General features: G+C 34.9%; 4 protein-coding genes and 1 long non-coding RNA gene across 5 annotated transcripts; 2 read left to right on the forward strand and 3 right to left on the reverse strand.

Annotated features, from left to right (window-relative positions):
• Positions 1-225: 225 nt before the first annotated feature.
• On the reverse strand, positions 226-5,124 carry LOC149725060 (uncharacterized). The gene is made up of 11 exons (XM_089892660.1): positions 4,852-5,124; positions 4,335-4,488; positions 3,861-3,995; positions 3,452-3,578; positions 2,850-3,003; positions 2,400-2,527; positions 2,008-2,096; positions 1,736-1,821; positions 1,342-1,446; positions 886-991; positions 226-617 (listed from the first exon to the last, which is right to left on the reverse strand). The coding sequence occupies exons 1-11, from the start codon at positions 5,107-5,109 to the stop codon at positions 526-528; spliced, it is 1,434 nt and encodes a 477-aa protein (XP_089748786.1). The 5' UTR covers positions 5,110-5,124; the 3' UTR covers positions 226-525.
• Positions 5,125-5,245: 121 nt separating this feature from the next.
• On the forward strand, positions 5,246-12,742 carry LOC149725061 (uncharacterized). The gene is made up of 2 exons (XR_016386513.1): positions 5,246-7,069; positions 7,307-12,742. It is a non-coding gene; the product is annotated as an uncharacterized LOC149725061 (long non-coding RNA).
• Positions 7,060-11,479, reverse strand: LOC149725062 (uncharacterized). Its single transcript, XM_089892683.1, has 4 exons — positions 10,383-11,479; positions 9,768-9,906; positions 8,020-8,223; positions 7,060-7,620 (listed from the first exon to the last, which is right to left on the reverse strand). Exons 1-4 carry the CDS (start codon positions 10,647-10,649, stop codon positions 7,352-7,354), a joined length of 879 nt encoding a protein of 292 aa, XP_089748809.1. The 5' UTR covers positions 10,650-11,479; the 3' UTR covers positions 7,060-7,351.
• On the reverse strand, positions 11,633-15,698 carry LOC149725063 (ATP synthase peripheral stalk subunit b, mitochondrial-like). Its single transcript, XM_089892685.1, has 8 exons — positions 15,542-15,698; positions 15,098-15,186; positions 14,359-14,518; positions 13,773-13,936; positions 13,020-13,145; positions 12,651-12,737; positions 12,243-12,335; positions 11,633-11,830 (listed from the first exon to the last, which is right to left on the reverse strand). Exons 1-8 carry the CDS (start codon positions 15,567-15,569, stop codon positions 11,774-11,776), a joined length of 804 nt encoding a protein of 267 aa, XP_089748811.1. The 5' UTR covers positions 15,570-15,698; the 3' UTR covers positions 11,633-11,773.
• A 448-nt stretch (positions 15,699-16,146) lies between these two features.
• On the forward strand, positions 16,147-18,197 carry LOC149725064 (uncharacterized). The gene is made up of 4 exons (XM_089892694.1): positions 16,147-16,243; positions 16,366-16,545; positions 17,586-17,702; positions 18,107-18,197. The coding sequence occupies exons 1-4, from the start codon at positions 16,241-16,243 to the stop codon at positions 18,125-18,127; spliced, it is 321 nt and encodes a 106-aa protein (XP_089748820.1). The 5' UTR covers positions 16,147-16,240; the 3' UTR covers positions 18,128-18,197.
• The last annotated feature ends 93 nt before the right edge of the window (positions 18,198-18,290 follow it).

Below are 18,290 nucleotides of genomic sequence, written 5' to 3' on the forward strand. Positions count from 1 at the left end.
AGCATGTTATTAAAATAACCTGGTAATTTCCCATACATGCGAATAAAAACGTCGATGTATGATTAACATCGGGGAGTTTATTATTCAAGTAACGTGAGAAGCCCTATGATATTTATAATGTAATTTACATTACAAATTTTACTTTTACATGTAAAACAGAACCGAATATATTTTGGAAATTTGATTTAAACATATCGAAAGATCAAAAAACAAAACAGCCTGAGATAGTTTTGATTTGTTGTTTATTAATATCGAAGTTCGATTCTTAGTATAAATATATTAACATTAACTAAGACAGTTTACGATATGATCCAGATTAAAATCAAAGTAATGGATTCTAAAAGCTTAAGAATTAGGCTATTTAGAATAGATCATTTGCACATATGAAGAAAGTAGTAATAACTGCAGCATTTCACATCCTGTCTGGTCTATTTTAAGCCAATGTCATGTATTACGTACAATGTTCCAAATAAGTTTAATTTCTGTTTAAGTTTTTGTTTAGTCGAATTTACAAGCACTGTTTAATTAATTGAAAGCCAAAGCAACCAAACTTGGATTTTCAGATACAGACACCGAAATGCCACTCACGTCAAGACAGTTTCGGGTGTAAACGAAACCTGGAGAGAAATAAAATATTTAAAGTACTTGGAAAACACGCACAGCTGGTAAAATATGTAGACGCTATAGCGTGTATAGTTTACTTTCTAACATAAAATGCCATATGTATAAAAGAATGAATGTAACTTATTATAGCCCCCCGTGGCGAAGCATTTATTATTAAACGGCGGTCGTTATAACACAGGTTTTCTGTTTTATTTACCTCGTGCCAGCTTACGAGTAACCGCTGGTGTAACTTTTTCGGTCCTGATAGTTTAGTGGTCTTACCTGCGCTGTTACTGAACCACTGGTTTCCAAGTTGGACAAAATACAAGATGTTTGGTGTGCTGGGATCAGGCTGCAAGCTAACAGGTGTGGTCAATCCCCATTTGGACTGTGAAATAAAGTAAACGTTAATTTATTTAGGTCAAGTTTGGATATCAATGTGTTCCGTATTTACTTCCCTTCTCTTGTTTTAACTAGCTTGTCTATATTGTATTCAAAGGGATAATTAAACATTTATAGTACTTTGGGGGAAGATGGGACATTTTTAGCACGTAATATACAAATGCACGGATCGTGGTTTAAACAATTAACAACAGACATTTAAATTAGATAGAAAAGATGCCCCATCTTCGCTCACCGTACTATATGTTATGTTAAATATTGGCATGTCCTTGAATAAAGCGAACGTTGTGATATTATTAATTGAAGATAAAATTTCCGACGACACAAATTACTCACAGTGACAGTAATACCCTCTGGGCAAGCAGAACCGCTGTCGACGACGATAACAAAAGTTCCACTTGCAGGTTTTGCAATCAAAGTACCTCCCATATCACCGGCATCCTATATTGAAAATTCAAATAATCAAAATGTTAACTTTAGATCACAGAACGGAATAGTGACGAATATATAGTGGGATGGGGGAATACGGGACACCTTTGGAACATATCATCTAAATATCCGGATTGTGCTTTAAACAATTAACAACGGTCTATATGGGAGTCAAGAGGATACGGTTTTATAATTTTTTGAATGTTCTTTGTTCACTACCAAATGGGACGAGAAAATAAAATAAAATGTGTGTACCATCTTACCCCACCCTACTATATAAATATATCTACTAACTACTTACCGGGTTGGCGGGGTTGATGTATGTAACTCCCATGTTAATTTGAACCATACCGCCGACTCCCCAAGACGACGTAGTTATATCAAGTGCTGGAATGACAAAAAGGATTTCAAATCGGAATAAAAATAAACAAATCTGCGTATGTTACATTGAGGGAAAAATAGCAGGTTAAATTTGCGGTCATATAAACGCAATTGAGGCATTTGTTTGTCTTTGGTTAATAGTCGTAGACCTAAGTTAAATAAGTGCTACTTTTTTAAATAAGTTCTACTTACGTGTATCTTGTGGTGTGTCTGCTACAACAGCAACTGGTGGGGGGTTGAAATTAACGGTGATGTTTCCTACCTGCAGGTCGCACTCATCGCTAGATAACATATGCAAGTTAAGACTTTTGAAAGTTTATTGAATACAATGAAAATGTCTTGGCCTACCCAGACGTTTAAACATATTTGTACAAAAGCCATTCTCTCCCTCATTTAGTAGCTGTTATGATTTCAAAATACAGTGCGATTTTAAACTATAATTGGTTTTATAAGTGAGCTTTTACATTTATGTGTAATATCATTCGACAAGGCAGGAGAAATGCCAGAGTTGGCCCATTGCCTCACTTGTAAATGGGCTACCACAATAAGCAACTATTCGAGCTGCAAGACAATTTTTTTCTTACGTAAGGTTTCCTCTGTTAAAGTTAAAGTTGATCTCAGGTCGTTCTCTCATCCACAACTCGTCTTGCACGATGCGGTACATACCGGTTGAAGTGTCGGAGTTATCCATATCAAGGTTAGCGTTCCATACCTAAACATACAAACCAAATAATAAATGATTGAATAAAACTTATGGTTATCCTTGTGTGGCGGGACAACGACACTCGTCATAATACCGGTGTTTTGTTTCATACACCTTGTGTCCGCTTACAAATTACTACGAATGAAACTTTTGGGGTGATTACTGTTTTACGAAGGCTATGGAAGACAAGCGAATAATTTTATCTCCTTTTTAGTATTGGTTATGGCGGCTATACCTTTTTAGTTTAATAGCCCACGGCTATTTTTAGTTTAATAGCCCACGACATTTTTTTTGCATGTCTGTATTCAAGTTTTTAGGTTTTTTTACTTACCACTATTTCAGCAACCGGGCAGGTCAGTTGTACCACCACATGGAATTCTCCAGGAGGAATAATGAAGTCTCTGTAGATTGTGGCTTCTCCTCCAAAGGTAGTTGCGCCAACCCACCATGCAGTGACTTTCAAGCCTTTTCCGGCTGTTCTTGCACTGCGTAAATTCGTTTGTTTAATTGAAATTCGGTTACGCTTAAAGATAAGCAACCTATGATACTAAAGTGGTCATATTTTACCCAGCGGCACAAGTAAATGTTACTTATTTGTCCTCGCGTAGTGGGACAATATAGCAAATAACACGGGTGTCCTGTTTCACAAAACTCGCACCCTCTTACCAGTTACCAGGTATGTAACTTTGTAGATAACATTTTTTCAGGGCTTTTATATTTTTTTGTAAGTGTTTTGCTCGCATCAAAAAAACACACGCCCGCACAACGATATTATTAAACTATAACCCGTAACTTGTAAACACGCTTAAACACTGTGTTTACGGCGCTAGACTAAAAACATTGCGCAAAATGACGCCCGTGTGTGACAGTTTACCCACTCCGCAGGCAGGTGACAAGTTATAATGATACGAATGTTCTGTATTAAAAATCTACCTGAATACTTCTTGGTCTCCCATCTGCCCTCCGTCGGTGATCGCACGGACAGTGAGGCCATAGAAAGTGTATTTCTCAAGTCCGTTGATGTATGCCTTGTTGTCGACCACGCTGATTGATGCAGAATCTTTAAAAGTAAGAAAGTTAAAATCAAGTTAACTTTTTTATCCCCTTGTGGCGGGGCAACGAAATTCGCTATAATACGGTGTATGCTTCATAGACCTCACTTACGAGAAAACTCGTATGTAATTTTATTGATCTGTGTTTTTTTCCAAATCACACACCCTCATGGTGGCAGCGTCGAGCCTTGAACGCATAATCTCTGAGTTACAGACATGCGCATCAAACCGTGGTTCTACAGCGACTACCAATCATATGTAATCGATGTTTTCAAAATGGTTTGACTTACCAACTGGTTCCCCATCGGTTGTAGTTATTTCTACCAAATGGTCAATGGTTCCATTAACTTGGTCCCAAGATATAACCAACATGTTTTCCGTTGTCTCCTCGTATACATTTTGCAAGTTTGTAGGCTTTGCTGCCACTGTAGGAAATGATTGTTATAAGAACTACTAGCTTCAGTGGTTATACTGTTATTTAAGGCTTATATCCATTTAGTATAGTTTACAAATTTAAGGCTTATATCCATTTAGTATAGTTTTTTTTTTTTAGTATAGTTTTTTATAAGTTTTGGACATATTTTACAAATGGGTAGTAAATTAACTAGTTTGTTAAAGGAAGATCTAACTATGAAAAATGTCCAAAGAAATCTCATAGTAACAGTACAATAGGAAAGGCTACGAAACCATACAAAATAAATTCTTTCATTTAAAAAAATGCAGAGTGAATTACACTGTTTGGGAATGAAAGGATTATTACGTACAAGTCTCAAAGTCAATGAATGCAGGAACGCCATAGGAATCGTTCACACCAACAGCTACAACACTAGCAGTGTAAGTTGTCATTGGTTCAAGACCACCGAACGCTGCTCTGGTTTCCGAAGTGTCGACAGTCATATCGTTCGAAACTATAGTTGCCTGGAAAAAATATTAGCATGAGTATTTTTCTATTTTTCAGTGGCAAAAGTAGATCTAGATGTTTTAATACGTTATTAGAACGAATATTCCGCTATATAGTTTTAAAAAATACAACAAATAATTTTGTCTCGTTTTAGGCTACATTTTCGTACGCAAAGGCGAGCAAACGTTTCTGCAGCAACAAACTTAACTCTTAATTTAACAATTTTTGTGAGGTATATTTGACTATAGTGTTTAACTATACAGCGTGATTTTAACAACTATCATTTTGCTGCTAAAATTTTCTTCTCTTCGCTTTATAATTAAATTAATATTCGTTACTGCATTTAAAGACAAATAAAATATGGTTATCAATCTACTAACCACGTATTTTTCAGCTCCTTCAACAGGGGACCACGTTATACCAACGGCATTCGATCTTGCTACAGCTGCAAGGTCGGTTGGGGGGGGCAGTTGTTGTGCGGACACAGAAACCAAAATGGTGATCAGTGGGAAAAGTAATTTATTCATATTTGTAGTAAATTTAAAGTCCTGGAAAAGCAACACATGATATAAAAGATACACGCATGCAGTAGCCTCGTTTAACAGCGGTAAGAATAGACCTAACTTTTCTAACTTCATAAAAATATTCACGCACAAAGTTACATACGTCGTAACTCGTAAGTGGGCACGTGTTGTATGAAACAGAACACCCGTTGTATAACATCTGCCATTGCCCGCCATGCGAGAATAAATAAGTTACATTTATTCATTCATTCGATAGCGTTAGTTAAGGTAACTGTCGGCGAATGACAACTTGGGTTACAAATTCCCTTTATATAGAACGTAAGACACGTTTCAAGAAGACACACGTAATCCCCGGCGAGACATGATAAGTATATACCACAATCCGTATACAAGTACACGAGCGCATAGGAGCACCTACACCTGGGGCAAGCTATTTGTGTATATCCAAAACAGCAGCGGTAACGTGATTCACCTTTTGAAAGCGAGCTCGAAGCTGATGCAACATCAGCTGAGCAATCATATGCAACCACGTACTACATGGAGCTTAATCTTTCAGGTTTAACAAGTTTTCTGGCGCTTTTTTCGAGACTTAACCGCCGAAAACGTTGCCAAGAAGACACGTTTTTTATCAACCTATAAATTTTGTTTAGACAATGCATTATTTTTAATGTCGAAAGTTAAAAACGAAAATTCCTTTGTCATTTCTGAAGATATAACATTCATTTAAACAGTATACTAGCAACTGACTGCTATCAGTTCGTTCTGTCCAGTCTTCTGTGTAAACTTTATCGGTAGCTCACTATTTATATGCGGGTTTCTGTTCAATACCAAAACCGGTTTTTGACAACGACGGAGCCTTATTCGTCCTTGAGCTTGTTCGTAATATTTATTACTGCGAATTCCAAACACGTTGTCGCTGACCTAAACCGCGTTACCTTGTCACGGAGCTACGTGGCCGACAGCACACCTCGTTATTACTTGACGGTAAGGCGTGGGCAGACTGACCGCCAATTTAAGCCTATTACATTCAGGTTAAAACTGATGTAATAAGTGTAGTCGTTCGAGTCCATACCGGGCCTCAGGGTAGCTTTGGTTCGTCATGGAATTTGGATAGTTCAATAAACACGTATCAAGTCTTTTTATGGCAGATTATATGCGGGACATTTGTTCCCTCGGGCAACTAATGTCGTTTAAACTGACCGGTGACTTGTTTACAGTGCGCACGGAAATTATACACAAAATAAGAATTAAGTCGCAAGGTAATATAAGCTTAGGGTCATGTTAATGGTCCTGTTTAATACGTCAATACTTGTAATAACCATCTATTAAATTAAATAGGGCGAGCGCCAACGTAGCCCTCATGTAAAGTTAAACTAGGTTCAAAGATACTAATAAGGGAATTAATTTAGAAACGGTACGTGGAATACTTGGAAGTAAAATGACAGGACGTTTTTATATTGGTATAGGCTGTGGTAAGGGTCTTACCAAAAGAAATAATAGGGCAGTGATTTAAAGACTCAATTCAAAGAAAACGAAATCGGTATATCTTTTCGATGATTTACCTTTAAAATAGATGTTTCTTGCGTGGGTTTTAAGATAAGATCTTTTTCTTAACTTTTAAATATGACATTATAACGCATTTTGTGCGTCATACTGCATGACTCACAACACTTTTGAAATATCTGCAGATCTCTTACGCACTTTAGTGGTTGTTTGACGTTTTTAACTATCATTTTTTTTCAAGTGCGCAAAAGCGGATAAAACAACAGCTGCATTCATCTCATGCATATTAGTTGTTCAGATTAAAATTTCGAAGCTGCATTTTTGTTCTAGGTTTTCTATAATAAGGCCGTGAAACTGTAGTGAAGGATCTTGTTTCTTAAAATTACCGTTTGTTTTAGTTGGTTTTGCGGAGATTCTGTGCGCATAACAGCAATCAAGATAACATAACAGCAATCAAGATAAGAAAGCTCGGTATTACCACAGGAGGGATCTATCTATCGAATCTCAGCGGGCGTGGAAACCAAGCAAAATAACTGTCGGGTAAGAGGACACAGACCCGGCATTATTAAAGGTGATGCATTTATTTAAAAAGTAGTGACACATGCGAGACACAAATACATGAAGAAAAAAGTGAGCTTTTATTTACTTTTTGACGAAAAAAATTAATGATTATAAAGATGTGTCATAACTCGGTCTGGAAAATAATTTGAACATGTGTATCTATATACATCATAATACTATTGTATAGACTGTTAGTTTGTATTAATCATGGCTAATTCGTTACATAGGCCTTTGTTCTTTTTATCAGTTTTAAACCTATATATTCTTCATGGGCCATGCGTAAAAGTGTTTCTCAACTGTTCGGATTTTTGCTGTAAACCGGTTTCGGAAGAAAGGGTTTTTCGCAAGTGACAACTAAGAATCTATTCCGACGTTTTGGGCTCCCGCTTACAGGACTGGCATTCTTGGATGAATGTTGGAGCTTAAACGTTAGCTCGTCTTCCAACCATTGCTCGGTACATATAAGAGGTTCGTCTATGCAGCATGGGTTGTCATAGCAGTGGATACGAAACCTTTGCGCTCTAAGCCAGAGTGGCATTTTCCAATGGTGGTCAGGCGGTCCTGTTTTAACAAATTTACACCAAGCTATATAATACAGCTTATATTGCCAACATCTGCTAATTTATAGTAGGCTGGGGGGACATTTAGCACATAATATCCAAATATCCCAATCGTGTTTTAAACAATTTAAATCGGTCTATGGGAGTCGGAGGGATACGGTTTTGTATTTCCTTGAATGTTTTTTGTTTACTATCAAATGGGACAAAAAATGGAATAAAAATACGTTCTATCTTTACCCACTCTACTATATACGTAATGCTCAGAAATGTATAGCATGCAATAAATACATCGACGTAGTTAAGCTGCATTTAGTTTTATAACCGAAAAGAATTTCTAAAGATTTATACACCAAATCAAAAACCATCACACGATGATTCAATAACTCCAACTCGTTCCTACCTATAACGGTGTCCAAATCATTGACGACGTCAAAATAGGCGATTCTAGCATCGCCCTGTTTCCATTTAAACGCACAATTCTTTGACTCTGTGGTCACAAGATTTACCCAGAAGCCAAATACACGGTCGTGTTTAAACTCAAAGTTCGATATCTTAGATATGACGTGTTTATCACATGGGTGCCACATTTGTTTGTTGTCCTTCACTGAAATGTAAGGATAAGACGATGTTATTACTTCGGAAAGGCAAGTTATATTATATAGTAGTAGGGTGGGGAAGATGGGATAACCTTTCACTCTATTTGTCCGTCCCATTTGGTAGTAAACAAAGAATATTTAAAGAATTATAAACCATATTCTCACGATTTCCATGGACCGTTGTTAATTGTTTAAAACATGATCATGATGTTTAGATATTATGTGATAAAAGAGTCCCATCTTCCCCACCCTACTGTATTTAACAAAAATGTAATGTATTTTCCTAAATATAATAACGAAGATTTTTTAAAACAGCAAAGATAAGGGAATTAGCAGTAAAAAGACAGTCGTTGAAACAGTCTACGGGCAATAAAAGTACTAAATAAAAACATGGCTGCTAAACCTAAAACAGCATAAATTAAGTTCAGCCTATAGGGTTACGAAACGTAAATCATATTTCGTAGAAGTAAACTTGTGACTAAGATTTCTGTTTGCTCATTTAGTTACGCATCAGGTTCTCCTGACCTGTGAACATTATTATGTGTGAATATATATTCGGGTGAGGATAGACGGGACTTTAGCACATATTATTCAAATATCCTGATCGTGTTTCAATAATTAACAACGGTGTATGGCAGTCATGAAAGTGCAGTTTTATATTTCATTGAATGTTCTTTGTGTACTACCAAGCAAATGTAACGAGAAAATAAAATAAAAATGTGTCTCGTTTTCCCCCACTCTAATATATATTAAAACATTACATTATGAATTTCATTTATATGTTAATATTTCGTTGGTCGACATTGGGATACATCGACTTAACGAACTTTACGTACACACCTACTGCTCGTACATAACCGACATATACACGTTATATACTGACACTACAGGCACTCCTTATGCGTGATATATAGTATATATATTCCATACCCACAGAACGGTATACATTTGATTTGACTATAGACTATATAACTGTAGCATAAACATGTCGACCACTTTATCTAAACCAAATCTGGGCATGGCTGGTGTAACATAACCCTATAAATGTCAGAAGCTTAGTTTGAATTATCACGTTTTTAATCTGACCAGGTCCTTGTTGATTGTTTAAACTACGCGGTCAGGATATTTGAATATTATATGTTAAAGGTTTCCAATCTATATGCCACTGTACTATATATTTTACAGAATTTAATTCGTTAGACTATAGATTTTGTCGGTTACTTGTATAGTGGGGTGGGAAAAGATGGGACACCTTTAGCACAAAATATATAAATACTCTGGTCGTGTTTTAAACAATTAACAACGGGCTGTGAAAGTCGCGAAGACAAGGTTTTATAATTCCTTGAATGTTCTTTGTTTACTACCAAAATGTACGAGAAAATCGAATGAAAAGGTGTCCCATCTTCCCCCACCCTACTATATTTTATAACCTTTTCTATTCTAATTTTGATTCTATTAAAATACGACCGATGATATATGCAATTTTACGAAATAATATATCATATAATAATTCGTTGGACTAGATTTTTGTCGGTTGCGTGTTTTAACTTACTCCACCAAACGTTGGATTTGAACATCTCACATGCCATGTCTGTGGGAGACTCAGGTGTTGGGAGTGGTAACTGCTCCGGTACAACTGCCGCAACTGATTCTGTAACAGCTGACCAATCTTGTCTTATGATTGCGGCGGGCTAAATAAAAATATTGGGTGAATAGGATGTTTAATAAATTCGAAATTATAACGTATAGTAGGCCAGGTAAAGATTGCTGAAGTACTGTGGGGTAAGATGGGACACCTAAAGCACAGAATATTTAAATATTCGTATCGTGTTTAAAGTAATTATCAACGGCCTATGGAAGTCCTGGGTTTTATTTTTTAATATTCTTTGTTTACTGTCAAATAGAACAAAAAAATAAATGAAAAGGTGTCCCATATTACCCCAACTTACTATTCGTTTTTTTTTTCATTCGAAATTGTTACATTCGACAGTAAATAAAGTGTATGTACAGAATCGTATAACCATAGCCCCGTGACTCTAAATTAACGTTGTCAATTATAAAACACGATTACAAAATATGGAATGTTATGCACTAACGGTAGTCATTATACACCATACCACTATATGCGGCGAATGGTGTGTGTCCAATTTAGTCAAATTTCACTTACTTTTCGAATCAGTTGCTTTGCCTGTGCTTTCATATCAGACAACTTGCTCTGTGCACTGGCCATTGCCTTGCTGAAGGTAGGGCTGTTTTTAAGGAAATCTTTTGATGGGGAGTACCAGCTTCCACGCCTACTGTGTCTTGGGGATGAATCCTTGGAATGCCTGCGTTTTTGTGGAGACGGCGTTCTGCTTCCATCTTCTGGCTTAAGAAAATCCTTATTTTCACTTGAGGATGTTTGAAGAGTCTGAGGTTTTGCAGCGACCGACATTTTTTATACGCAAAGATAGAACTCTAACTCTACTAAATAGTATCCTATGCAAAATAACTTGAGTGAATGAATACGCTGAATTCAAACTCTAATCTCTTTATATGCTAGTCTAGCAGCCTATGCAAATAATATAAATGTATTGTCAGTTTATTGCGATCTTCTTTTTTTTAACTAAAAGGTGCATACTTCGCTGAAACGCTGGTAAAATTCTACCGAATATATACAAGCCCGTAACCCAAGCTTTCTGACCACCAGTTAAAAGTACCATGAATTAAAGAAAGACAGAAACAATTTCCCTTTGAAGACAACGCAATGACGTCAAAACTTTGCAACTATACGCAGAAATATTCCACCTGCGGTGTGACGTAAGGACAGGTTGTATACCTCGCAAGCGGTGCTTCTGCGAAAACCAACTTAGTATAGAAGCGTACACTTCCTTTCATCACAACAGTAAAGCGCACGGTTTAGAGTAGAATGTGGTTAATACAACAGACATGTAATTAATCGCAACCTCTTTACTGTACCTTAAAGACATTAACTGGTCAAGTCGTGACCTCTTTAACGCCTTGAAACGGAACTAACATCCGTCTTGTAACGATGCCATTTCCTTACTACGCTAGGAAAAAATTCGATAAATTCATTCTGATTACCGTTACCCTTCTACAGTATTATTTTTTATACAAATCGCGACCCATTTACAGTATCGTAAGGGCACGCAATACATCATACCCCTTAAAGCACAGTTTGACACGAACTAAGCGTATTCGTGACCCTTTACAGCCTTAAAGAGTCACGAATTGTTTTAAGACATGCCATTTATCGTGTGCCCTTTAGTACCTTTTCAAAAAACAAGACTTCTGTACTGTACCTAACACACGAACTAATCGTATTCGTGAACCTTTAGTGCTTTTAAAATAAATGTACTGCACGCATCGTATGCCACCTAATCTGGACGTTGTTATTCCAAATAAAAGAGATCCAAGTTACAACTGAAATTATTTTTAAATATCCATACGGAAATATCGGGAAAAGTCGTAAAATTTGTTGAAAATTTGACACAAAGTGAACTTATAGCCAGTGTAGCACGGAACAAACTAAAGAATGAACGACTGAACAATAACTTCTTATTTTCCTGGCATCGCGTTAAGTTGAGCAATGCAAGCCGCAAGTGTTGCCTTTTGCTGGAAAGGAATAAAATATAGTTTAAATAGAATTAGAAGGGCTTGAAATAAAATCAGTTGTACATATGCAGCTGTCCAACCAAATTTGTAATGTGCTTAACAACCTGTTAAAGAGAATAAAGGAGATAGAATACTGAACAATGTCAATTATTGAAATGGTTAAATATTGCCACTGTAATTTAAAACACACTGGTAGCCTATACCATACAAAAAAAATTAAAAGTTATAAAAAAAATCCATAATTTATCTCTTTCGGTATTATTTTTAGACCACTAAAAATACTTTTAGAAAGTACTTAATATAGAGTAATAAGTGAGCTTTTAGGGCTGGGGGAATGAACCATTCTGGTGTAGCTGTAGGCCCTTTATAGAATAGAATATCCTGAATTTATAAAAATAGTAGAAATACTAACAGAAGCGGGTGTGATCGTGTTCATCACTTTTTCTTCAATCCACTTCACCATATGACCATGGGCAAGTTGGGAGTCTACCTTCTGTACTTCAACCTACAGAGAAAATTAAATAAAATATCATTAAAACATAGATTGAAAATGCCTATACACAATGTCACATAGTAACTTTATTCATGAAAGCTTAAAGCTTAAGCTGTCTTAAAGGAAAAAAGCCAGAAGTTACTTTTATAAATTGCAATAGGATAAAGATTTCTTTTAACTCAAACCAAACTAAAAAAACCTGCTTCTCGCCCACAGTTGATGGGGACATGGGGTCAACACCCATGTTATAACGACTGTTGTTTCCGGCGACGCGAGGATAAAGCAAGTTAAGGTACATTTATTCATAGTTTAATTATAAATACATACCTGGTAATCCAACTTTCGCTTAACAGCTTCAACAACTGCAGCTTGTCGATTTAAATATTCAGTCTCCAGCATCATAGCAAGGTTGTTCTGTTGTGAAAAAAATTAACGACTACATTACTTGTTAAAATTTAAAATAACTGGAAAATATAACTTGCAAGGAAAGATGAAAACTTTGTAAAAAAAAAAGAAAATGAAAATTCCTCAAAATTTAATTTATGCAACAGTTGTCTCTGTTTAGTATTAGATAGTTTACAATGCATGTAAATTTCCAAACATACACTAAACAACATCGAAACAGGCTAACAGACCAACACCATAACCTAAAAACCATGACATAAAAACTTCATTAAAATATTAAGTATAAAATACCTTCAAAGCATCGTTGATCATTTCTGCAGAACCAGATCTCCACTGTTCAAGTTTAATTTCATCAACAGTTTGTTTTAAATCTTCCATCTGATCACTCTTAACTTGGTCCAATGCTTTCAATTCATCCTGTATTATTAGGTAAGTTAAGTTTTTGAAACTTTTTAACTGACGACTTTGCAGCGACCTGTAGTAAATTTGAATATTGATAGCTCTAAAATCTGTATACTATAGATTAAAAACAGCTTGTGTTTTTAATTTTGGTCTTTTCTATTACAGATTTTAAGAGATCTCAGCTAAAAATGTTGCAGCAAGAAATTTCATCGTTTTTTTAAATGGTGTCACAAAAATATTCGTATTCAATTAGGTTAAGTTAATACAATTACCACTAGAGGTGGCTGTACACAGTATCCGGCATGCGAAGTCGTATGCAAAAGTGTCCAATTCAGCATGTGACAGCGAAATCCGGACAAAACAGACAAAACGGACGAATTCCGGATACTGTGTACAGCCACTTTATAAAATATGTAACGGACAAAAATTAATTATATATCACAAATGGTATAATAAAATACAGGTATATATGTATTTTATTTTGCCTAAATGGCATCGCCCAGTCTTTTATATAAAATAGAACAGATTCTACACCTATTTCATAGCACAAGATCCAACTGTATTTTATTACATAAGAATCGTCCTACTCTTAAGTATGAGTACCAGGTCAGGGTCAGATTCACAGAATATTAGTTAACTTACAGTCCTCATGTTATCAAACAGGTTTCTAATATCTTTGCCTGCCATCTTATTAAGACCAGCTACAGTTAATAGCAGTGTAGCTGCATACCAAGTATCAGGTGTGTAGATGAAATATTCCTTTGACACCAGCATGGCGGAAAATCCAGCCATTAAGGTGTACAGACCTGAAAAAATTACAAAGCTAGGTTGGTGACACATTTTTGTATGGCTGGCACATTTAGTGAGGTAGTTTAATAATAATTTAAATAAGTTATAACTTTATTTGTCTCTTTGGTAGTTAATTATGGTAGCAAAGATTTAGAAGCATTTTAAACGAAAAAAGGATATAGTGACAAAACAACAGTTGTTAAAACATTCTAAAGTTAAAATCATATTTACATTTGTTTGGAAAAAAATAACAGAATCGTTACACCTAACATACAAACAAGCGTTTTATAGTTAAACATCATAACATGCAAAAAAATGCCGCATTTTAGGCTCTAATGTTTACTGAATAACTATTATGGCCTACATGGATATTCGGCTTGAAAAAAATTTTGGATAGTTTTTTTAAACAAATACCAAGAATTTACAAGAACACGCTTACCAGTAGCACCAGTTCTTGGGTACAAGAAATCGAACCAATATTCAGGAATGACGTAATGACGGACTGAGTTTTCATCAAAGTCAGGAACTGGTGGTAAAGGTCCCATTCCTTCATAAGGAGCTCCGGGCATTTTAAAGTTTTCCCAATCCTGTACTCGCGCCTGTAGTGAAGAATACAGATCTTATAATGTATGATAATAAATACTAAATAGACATTAAAAATTTGTTAGTGTATACTATAGGCTATTTAAAAGTTTACAAAAAAATACTAAGGATTTTAATACCAAAAATATTATAATAGTTATAATTATAATAACTTTTGTCTATTTGATTGGGGAAAATTTCAAAATACTTCCCGGTTGTAAATAGTTAGAAATAATTTAAACAAAAAGACAGGATATAGCGACAAAACAACGGTTGTTAAAAAATGATTGCTAGTGCATACGGTTAAAAAGATATTTAGATTTATTTGGAAGAAAACGAGTGTGGTCGCTACACCAAGAGAGTATGCTTAAACTTAAGCACTTCCTAAACTAGAGGACATAACAATATTTAGGGGGCAAGCATAGTATAGGCCTACGAATTTATCACAAAGTACTAAATTATACTATTAACCATTAAGGTTAGCAGAAAATGTGAATTGGTTTCCAGCAAAAAAATTGGCGAGCTTGGATTTTAATATTATGAAAATGTTAAAGAATTGTTGTAAAATATAGTCAGTTATGGTTTTGAAATCTTACTGGATAATTTTTGTCAACAACTTGCAATGTGGATGGGGTAGAAGAAGACATACGAGCGGCAACGCGCACGCACGAACTTATAGGACGGCCTGGAATATAAAAGAGATTAGTGTGCAAAAAGAAATTAAGGTAATTTTCTGCCAGTTATAAGGAAAAGATAGCAGCTAATACATATATATGACAAAAATTGTCTTTTATAAGCGTGGATCTAAAATATAGTTTGAAATAGTAAAGTCTTTTTTTAACTAAAAATAGGAAAAGGAACATAATTATGTTTTATATATATATATCCTGTTTTGCTTGTTTTAGAAAATTAGAGCAATCTTACAATATTCTTAATAATTTAATAAAAACAAGCAAATAAGTTGAAGTATTTAGCCTTTTACATTATTAAGGATATTTTAAGGTGTTAGATGAACTTATAATATTAGTGTTATGACTTACCAGCCTTAAATAAGATTCTTGAAAGCATTTTGTAAAGTAATATCTAAAATAACCACAGCTTTTAATGAGGTTGTGATTCTATAGAACAAACGAAAAAAAGCAATCAAATTTGTAGAATTTTTTAAGCAAATATAATTAGTTTAATATACTTCTAAAATAAATAGTTTTATATGCTATATCAGTGCCCTAATCGAGTCAAATCAAGGTAAAATTTAGTAATTTCTTCAACGTAAAATTGCTTTTAATAATGAATGGATGATTGCATTCGTAAAACTTGAAGGTCGTAACCTCGTTTACGCCGAATACTTTTGGGGAGTTTTTCTGTAAACTTACGTTTGAGTTAAAACAGTAGCTCTTCGCAATATGTTTACCTGTAAGTACAAGTTTTACTGTTTAGGTATATGTTGTTTTATCGAAAAAAGCAAACGATAAAGGTTTTGCTTGGTCATGCGAATTTAACACTTTCAAGTTTTCCAATCGTACACATGAGGCATCGTTAAAATATTTAACAAGTTTTAATTTATAAAATAAAACATATTTTTGCAAAGGTATAAACTATTCTTTTTATGTTAGGTTACTGGTAATACGTTAATATTTTAAGATAATTTTTTTGTAAATCTAAGGTCACACTGCGAAAATCAATTTCTGTTGAGCATCACTGCGACGAATTTCTTTTTCGAACAGCGATAGGCAAGCAGGATGGTGAGAATAAAATTAAGATTTGTGATATTTATCTGATAACATCGGGATATCTTTTACCTTAAAGTTGTTATTTAGATGTTAAAATTCCCAAAGAAGTCTTTAGATTTTACTTTTTTCTTCAGGTTAACGTGCCAAAGACACGAAAGACGTACTGCAGTCACAAAAACTGCAAGAAACATACTCTGCACAAGGTAACCCAATACAAAACTGGTAAAGCCTCGCTATATGCCCAAGGTAAACGGCGTTACGACAGAAAACAGTCCGGATATGGTGGTCAGACTAAAGTCGTGTTCCGTAAAAAGGTTAGTTTATATTTGCACTGTATGTGCTGTGGTTTTATCTAAACAAAAGAAAAATATAAATCTGTCCGCAATTTGTTGTGAGTATGAATAAAGCATGTCTAGTAAAACTACTACTACTGGTCATTTAGTATTATACTATTTCACTGGTCGACTTAGCAATATCGGTAAAATTGCCGCTGGTGACCAATGAAAATTTTGGTCTTAAAATCTTTCTTGCGTCTCCCTGATACTCGCTGTAAATTTTTTTCGACAAAACACGGCGTTCCTGCCGAAAATAACTTTAAAAATGTGCGAAACATGCTTTGTCACCGTAATTCGCCTGACTTGCGTAAGGTTAACGATTTGTTACCTCACAATAGTGATATGCTGCGTCACAGTAGTGACATGTTACGTACGTTACAGCACGTTATAATTTTGTTTTTCTGTTTTATGCTAGGGAAAACCTCAAGCCTTAACCCAACTATAATCCCTCATTGAATCATTGAATGCAGATTGTTATGTTTGATGTCTACGTTACAAATCACCCATTTTGTTAGGGGTTAAGGTTTTCACTAGCATAAAACAAGCCTATTACAGCCCGTAACATACGTATTATATCAATATTGTGACGTATCATACCGCGATTGTGACATAATAAATTGTATCCTTACACAAGTCAGGCGAATAACAGTGACGAAGCAGGTTTTTGCGCATTTTCAAAGTTAATTTTCGACATGATTGGCCAACTTTTTAAGAAACAAAAATTAGACTGTAGGTAATGTATCAATGGGGCCTATAGAACAATTTGAAACCAAAATTTTAGGTAGCCACCAGCTAAAGGATTATCCCAGATCTGTATTAAATTAAGTACGTTTTCCTAACGTGGCTTCGAATGGTATGTGTAACGCATGCACGCAAAATCAACGACATATTCTGTTGGCATTGAGTTGCAAATACCTATGCTGCATAATAATTCTTAAATACATATATATATATTTTGACTTGCCGTATTCATTGAGGTTTTTATTTAAAAAAATGCTAATACGTAATTACTTTTTCAGGCTAAAGTTACCAAGAAAATTGTGTTGAGAATGGAATGCTCACAATGTAAAGCAAGGAAACAACTTGCCATCAAGAGATGTAAGCACTTCGAGTTGGGAGGTGATAGAAAGAGAAAGGTAACTTGGACTTTTTTCTTTTTTTTTTTACAATTTTTTTGAATTTTTTTTGCCTACATATAATAGATTGTTATTTTTCAAAGTATGCTGTGCAGTCTGTGCTTGTATATCATTAATTTAACTGTTGTTCCTGTTTAACAGGAGTGGTATTCTTGTCTGTTGACTTGTTACAGAGCTTAGTCGGTCAAAATGTACCGACTAGTTTCAGTCAGAAGACTACAGTACCACCCCTAATGTTTACCAAATAAGTTTTTGTTTCTTCAGCATTTTTATTTGCTATAAATTAATTACTGTCAAAATGTATATGTATATTCTAGTATTTCTTGCGCAAAAGTGTACCACCTCTATATATTTATTGTACTGATAATTTTTTATTCACATTGTTAACATTTATATTTTTACAGGGACAAATGATTCAGTTCTAAATGATCGTTACATCATATCTGGTCATTCTGAAGTCACTTTTGCTCTATCGCAATAAAATAATACCACCAATGTTTCATGTTTGTTTTATATATAATATTTGGTAGGGGATTTAATCGTATTTATTTGTATGATTAAGTGCAGTTAGTGATTGAAATGTGTGTG

Source organism: Ciona robusta, chromosome 14 (assembly GCF_009617815.1).
Source record: "Ciona robusta chromosome 14, ASM961781v2".
Lineage (NCBI taxonomy): Eukaryota > Metazoa > Chordata > Ascidiacea > Phlebobranchia > Cionidae > Ciona > Ciona robusta.

What these genes read in the sequence shown, in the direction of transcription:
- LOC149725060 (XM_089892660.1), bottom strand. Translation starts at nt 5,109, where the DNA reads ATGAAGTTAGAAAAGTTAGGTCTATTCTTACCGCTGTTAAACGAGGCT. An exon ending in AAGGAGCTGAAAAATACGTG is followed by an intron (nt 4,489 to 4,851) that starts GTTAGTAGATTG and finishes TATTTTTTCCAG; the next exon opens with GCAACTATAGTTTCGAACGA. An exon ending in GGAGACCAAGAAGTATTCAG is followed by an intron (nt 3,004 to 3,451) that starts GTAGATTTTTAA and finishes GAATTTACGCAG; the next exon opens with TGCAAGAACAGCCGGAAAAG.
- LOC149725062 (XM_089892683.1), bottom strand. Translation starts at nt 10,649, where the DNA reads ATGTCGGTCGCTGCAAAACCTCAGACTCTTCAAACATCCTCAAGTGAA. An exon ending in CAAAGCAACTGATTCGAAAA is followed by an intron (nt 9,907 to 10,382) that starts GTAAGTGAAATT and finishes ATTTTTATTTAG; the next exon opens with CCCGCCGCAATCATAAGACA. An exon ending in CAAATCCAACGTTTGGTGGA is followed by an intron (nt 8,224 to 9,767) that starts GTAAGTTAAAAC and finishes CTTACATTTCAG; the next exon opens with TGAAGGACAACAAACAAATG.
- LOC149725063 (XM_089892685.1), bottom strand. Translation starts at nt 15,569, where the DNA reads ATGCTTTCAAGAATCTTATTTAAGGCTG. An exon ending in TTGTTGACAAAAATTATCCA is followed by an intron (nt 14,519 to 15,097) that starts GTAAGATTTCAA and finishes TCTTCACTACAG; the next exon opens with GCGCGAGTACAGGATTGGGA. An exon ending in AGCGAAAGTTGGATTACCAG is followed by an intron (nt 12,336 to 12,650) that starts GTATGTATTTAT and finishes TTTTCTCTGTAG; the next exon opens with GTTGAAGTACAGAAGGTAGA.
- LOC149725064 (XM_089892694.1), top strand. An exon ending in AAGTCGTGTTCCGTAAAAAG is followed by an intron (nt 16,546 to 17,585) that starts GTTAGTTTATAT and finishes TTACTTTTTCAG; the next exon opens with GCTAAAGTTACCAAGAAAAT. An exon ending in GAGGTGATAGAAAGAGAAAG is followed by an intron (nt 17,703 to 18,106) that starts GTAACTTGGACT and finishes ATATTTTTACAG; the next exon opens with GGACAAATGATTCAGTTCTA.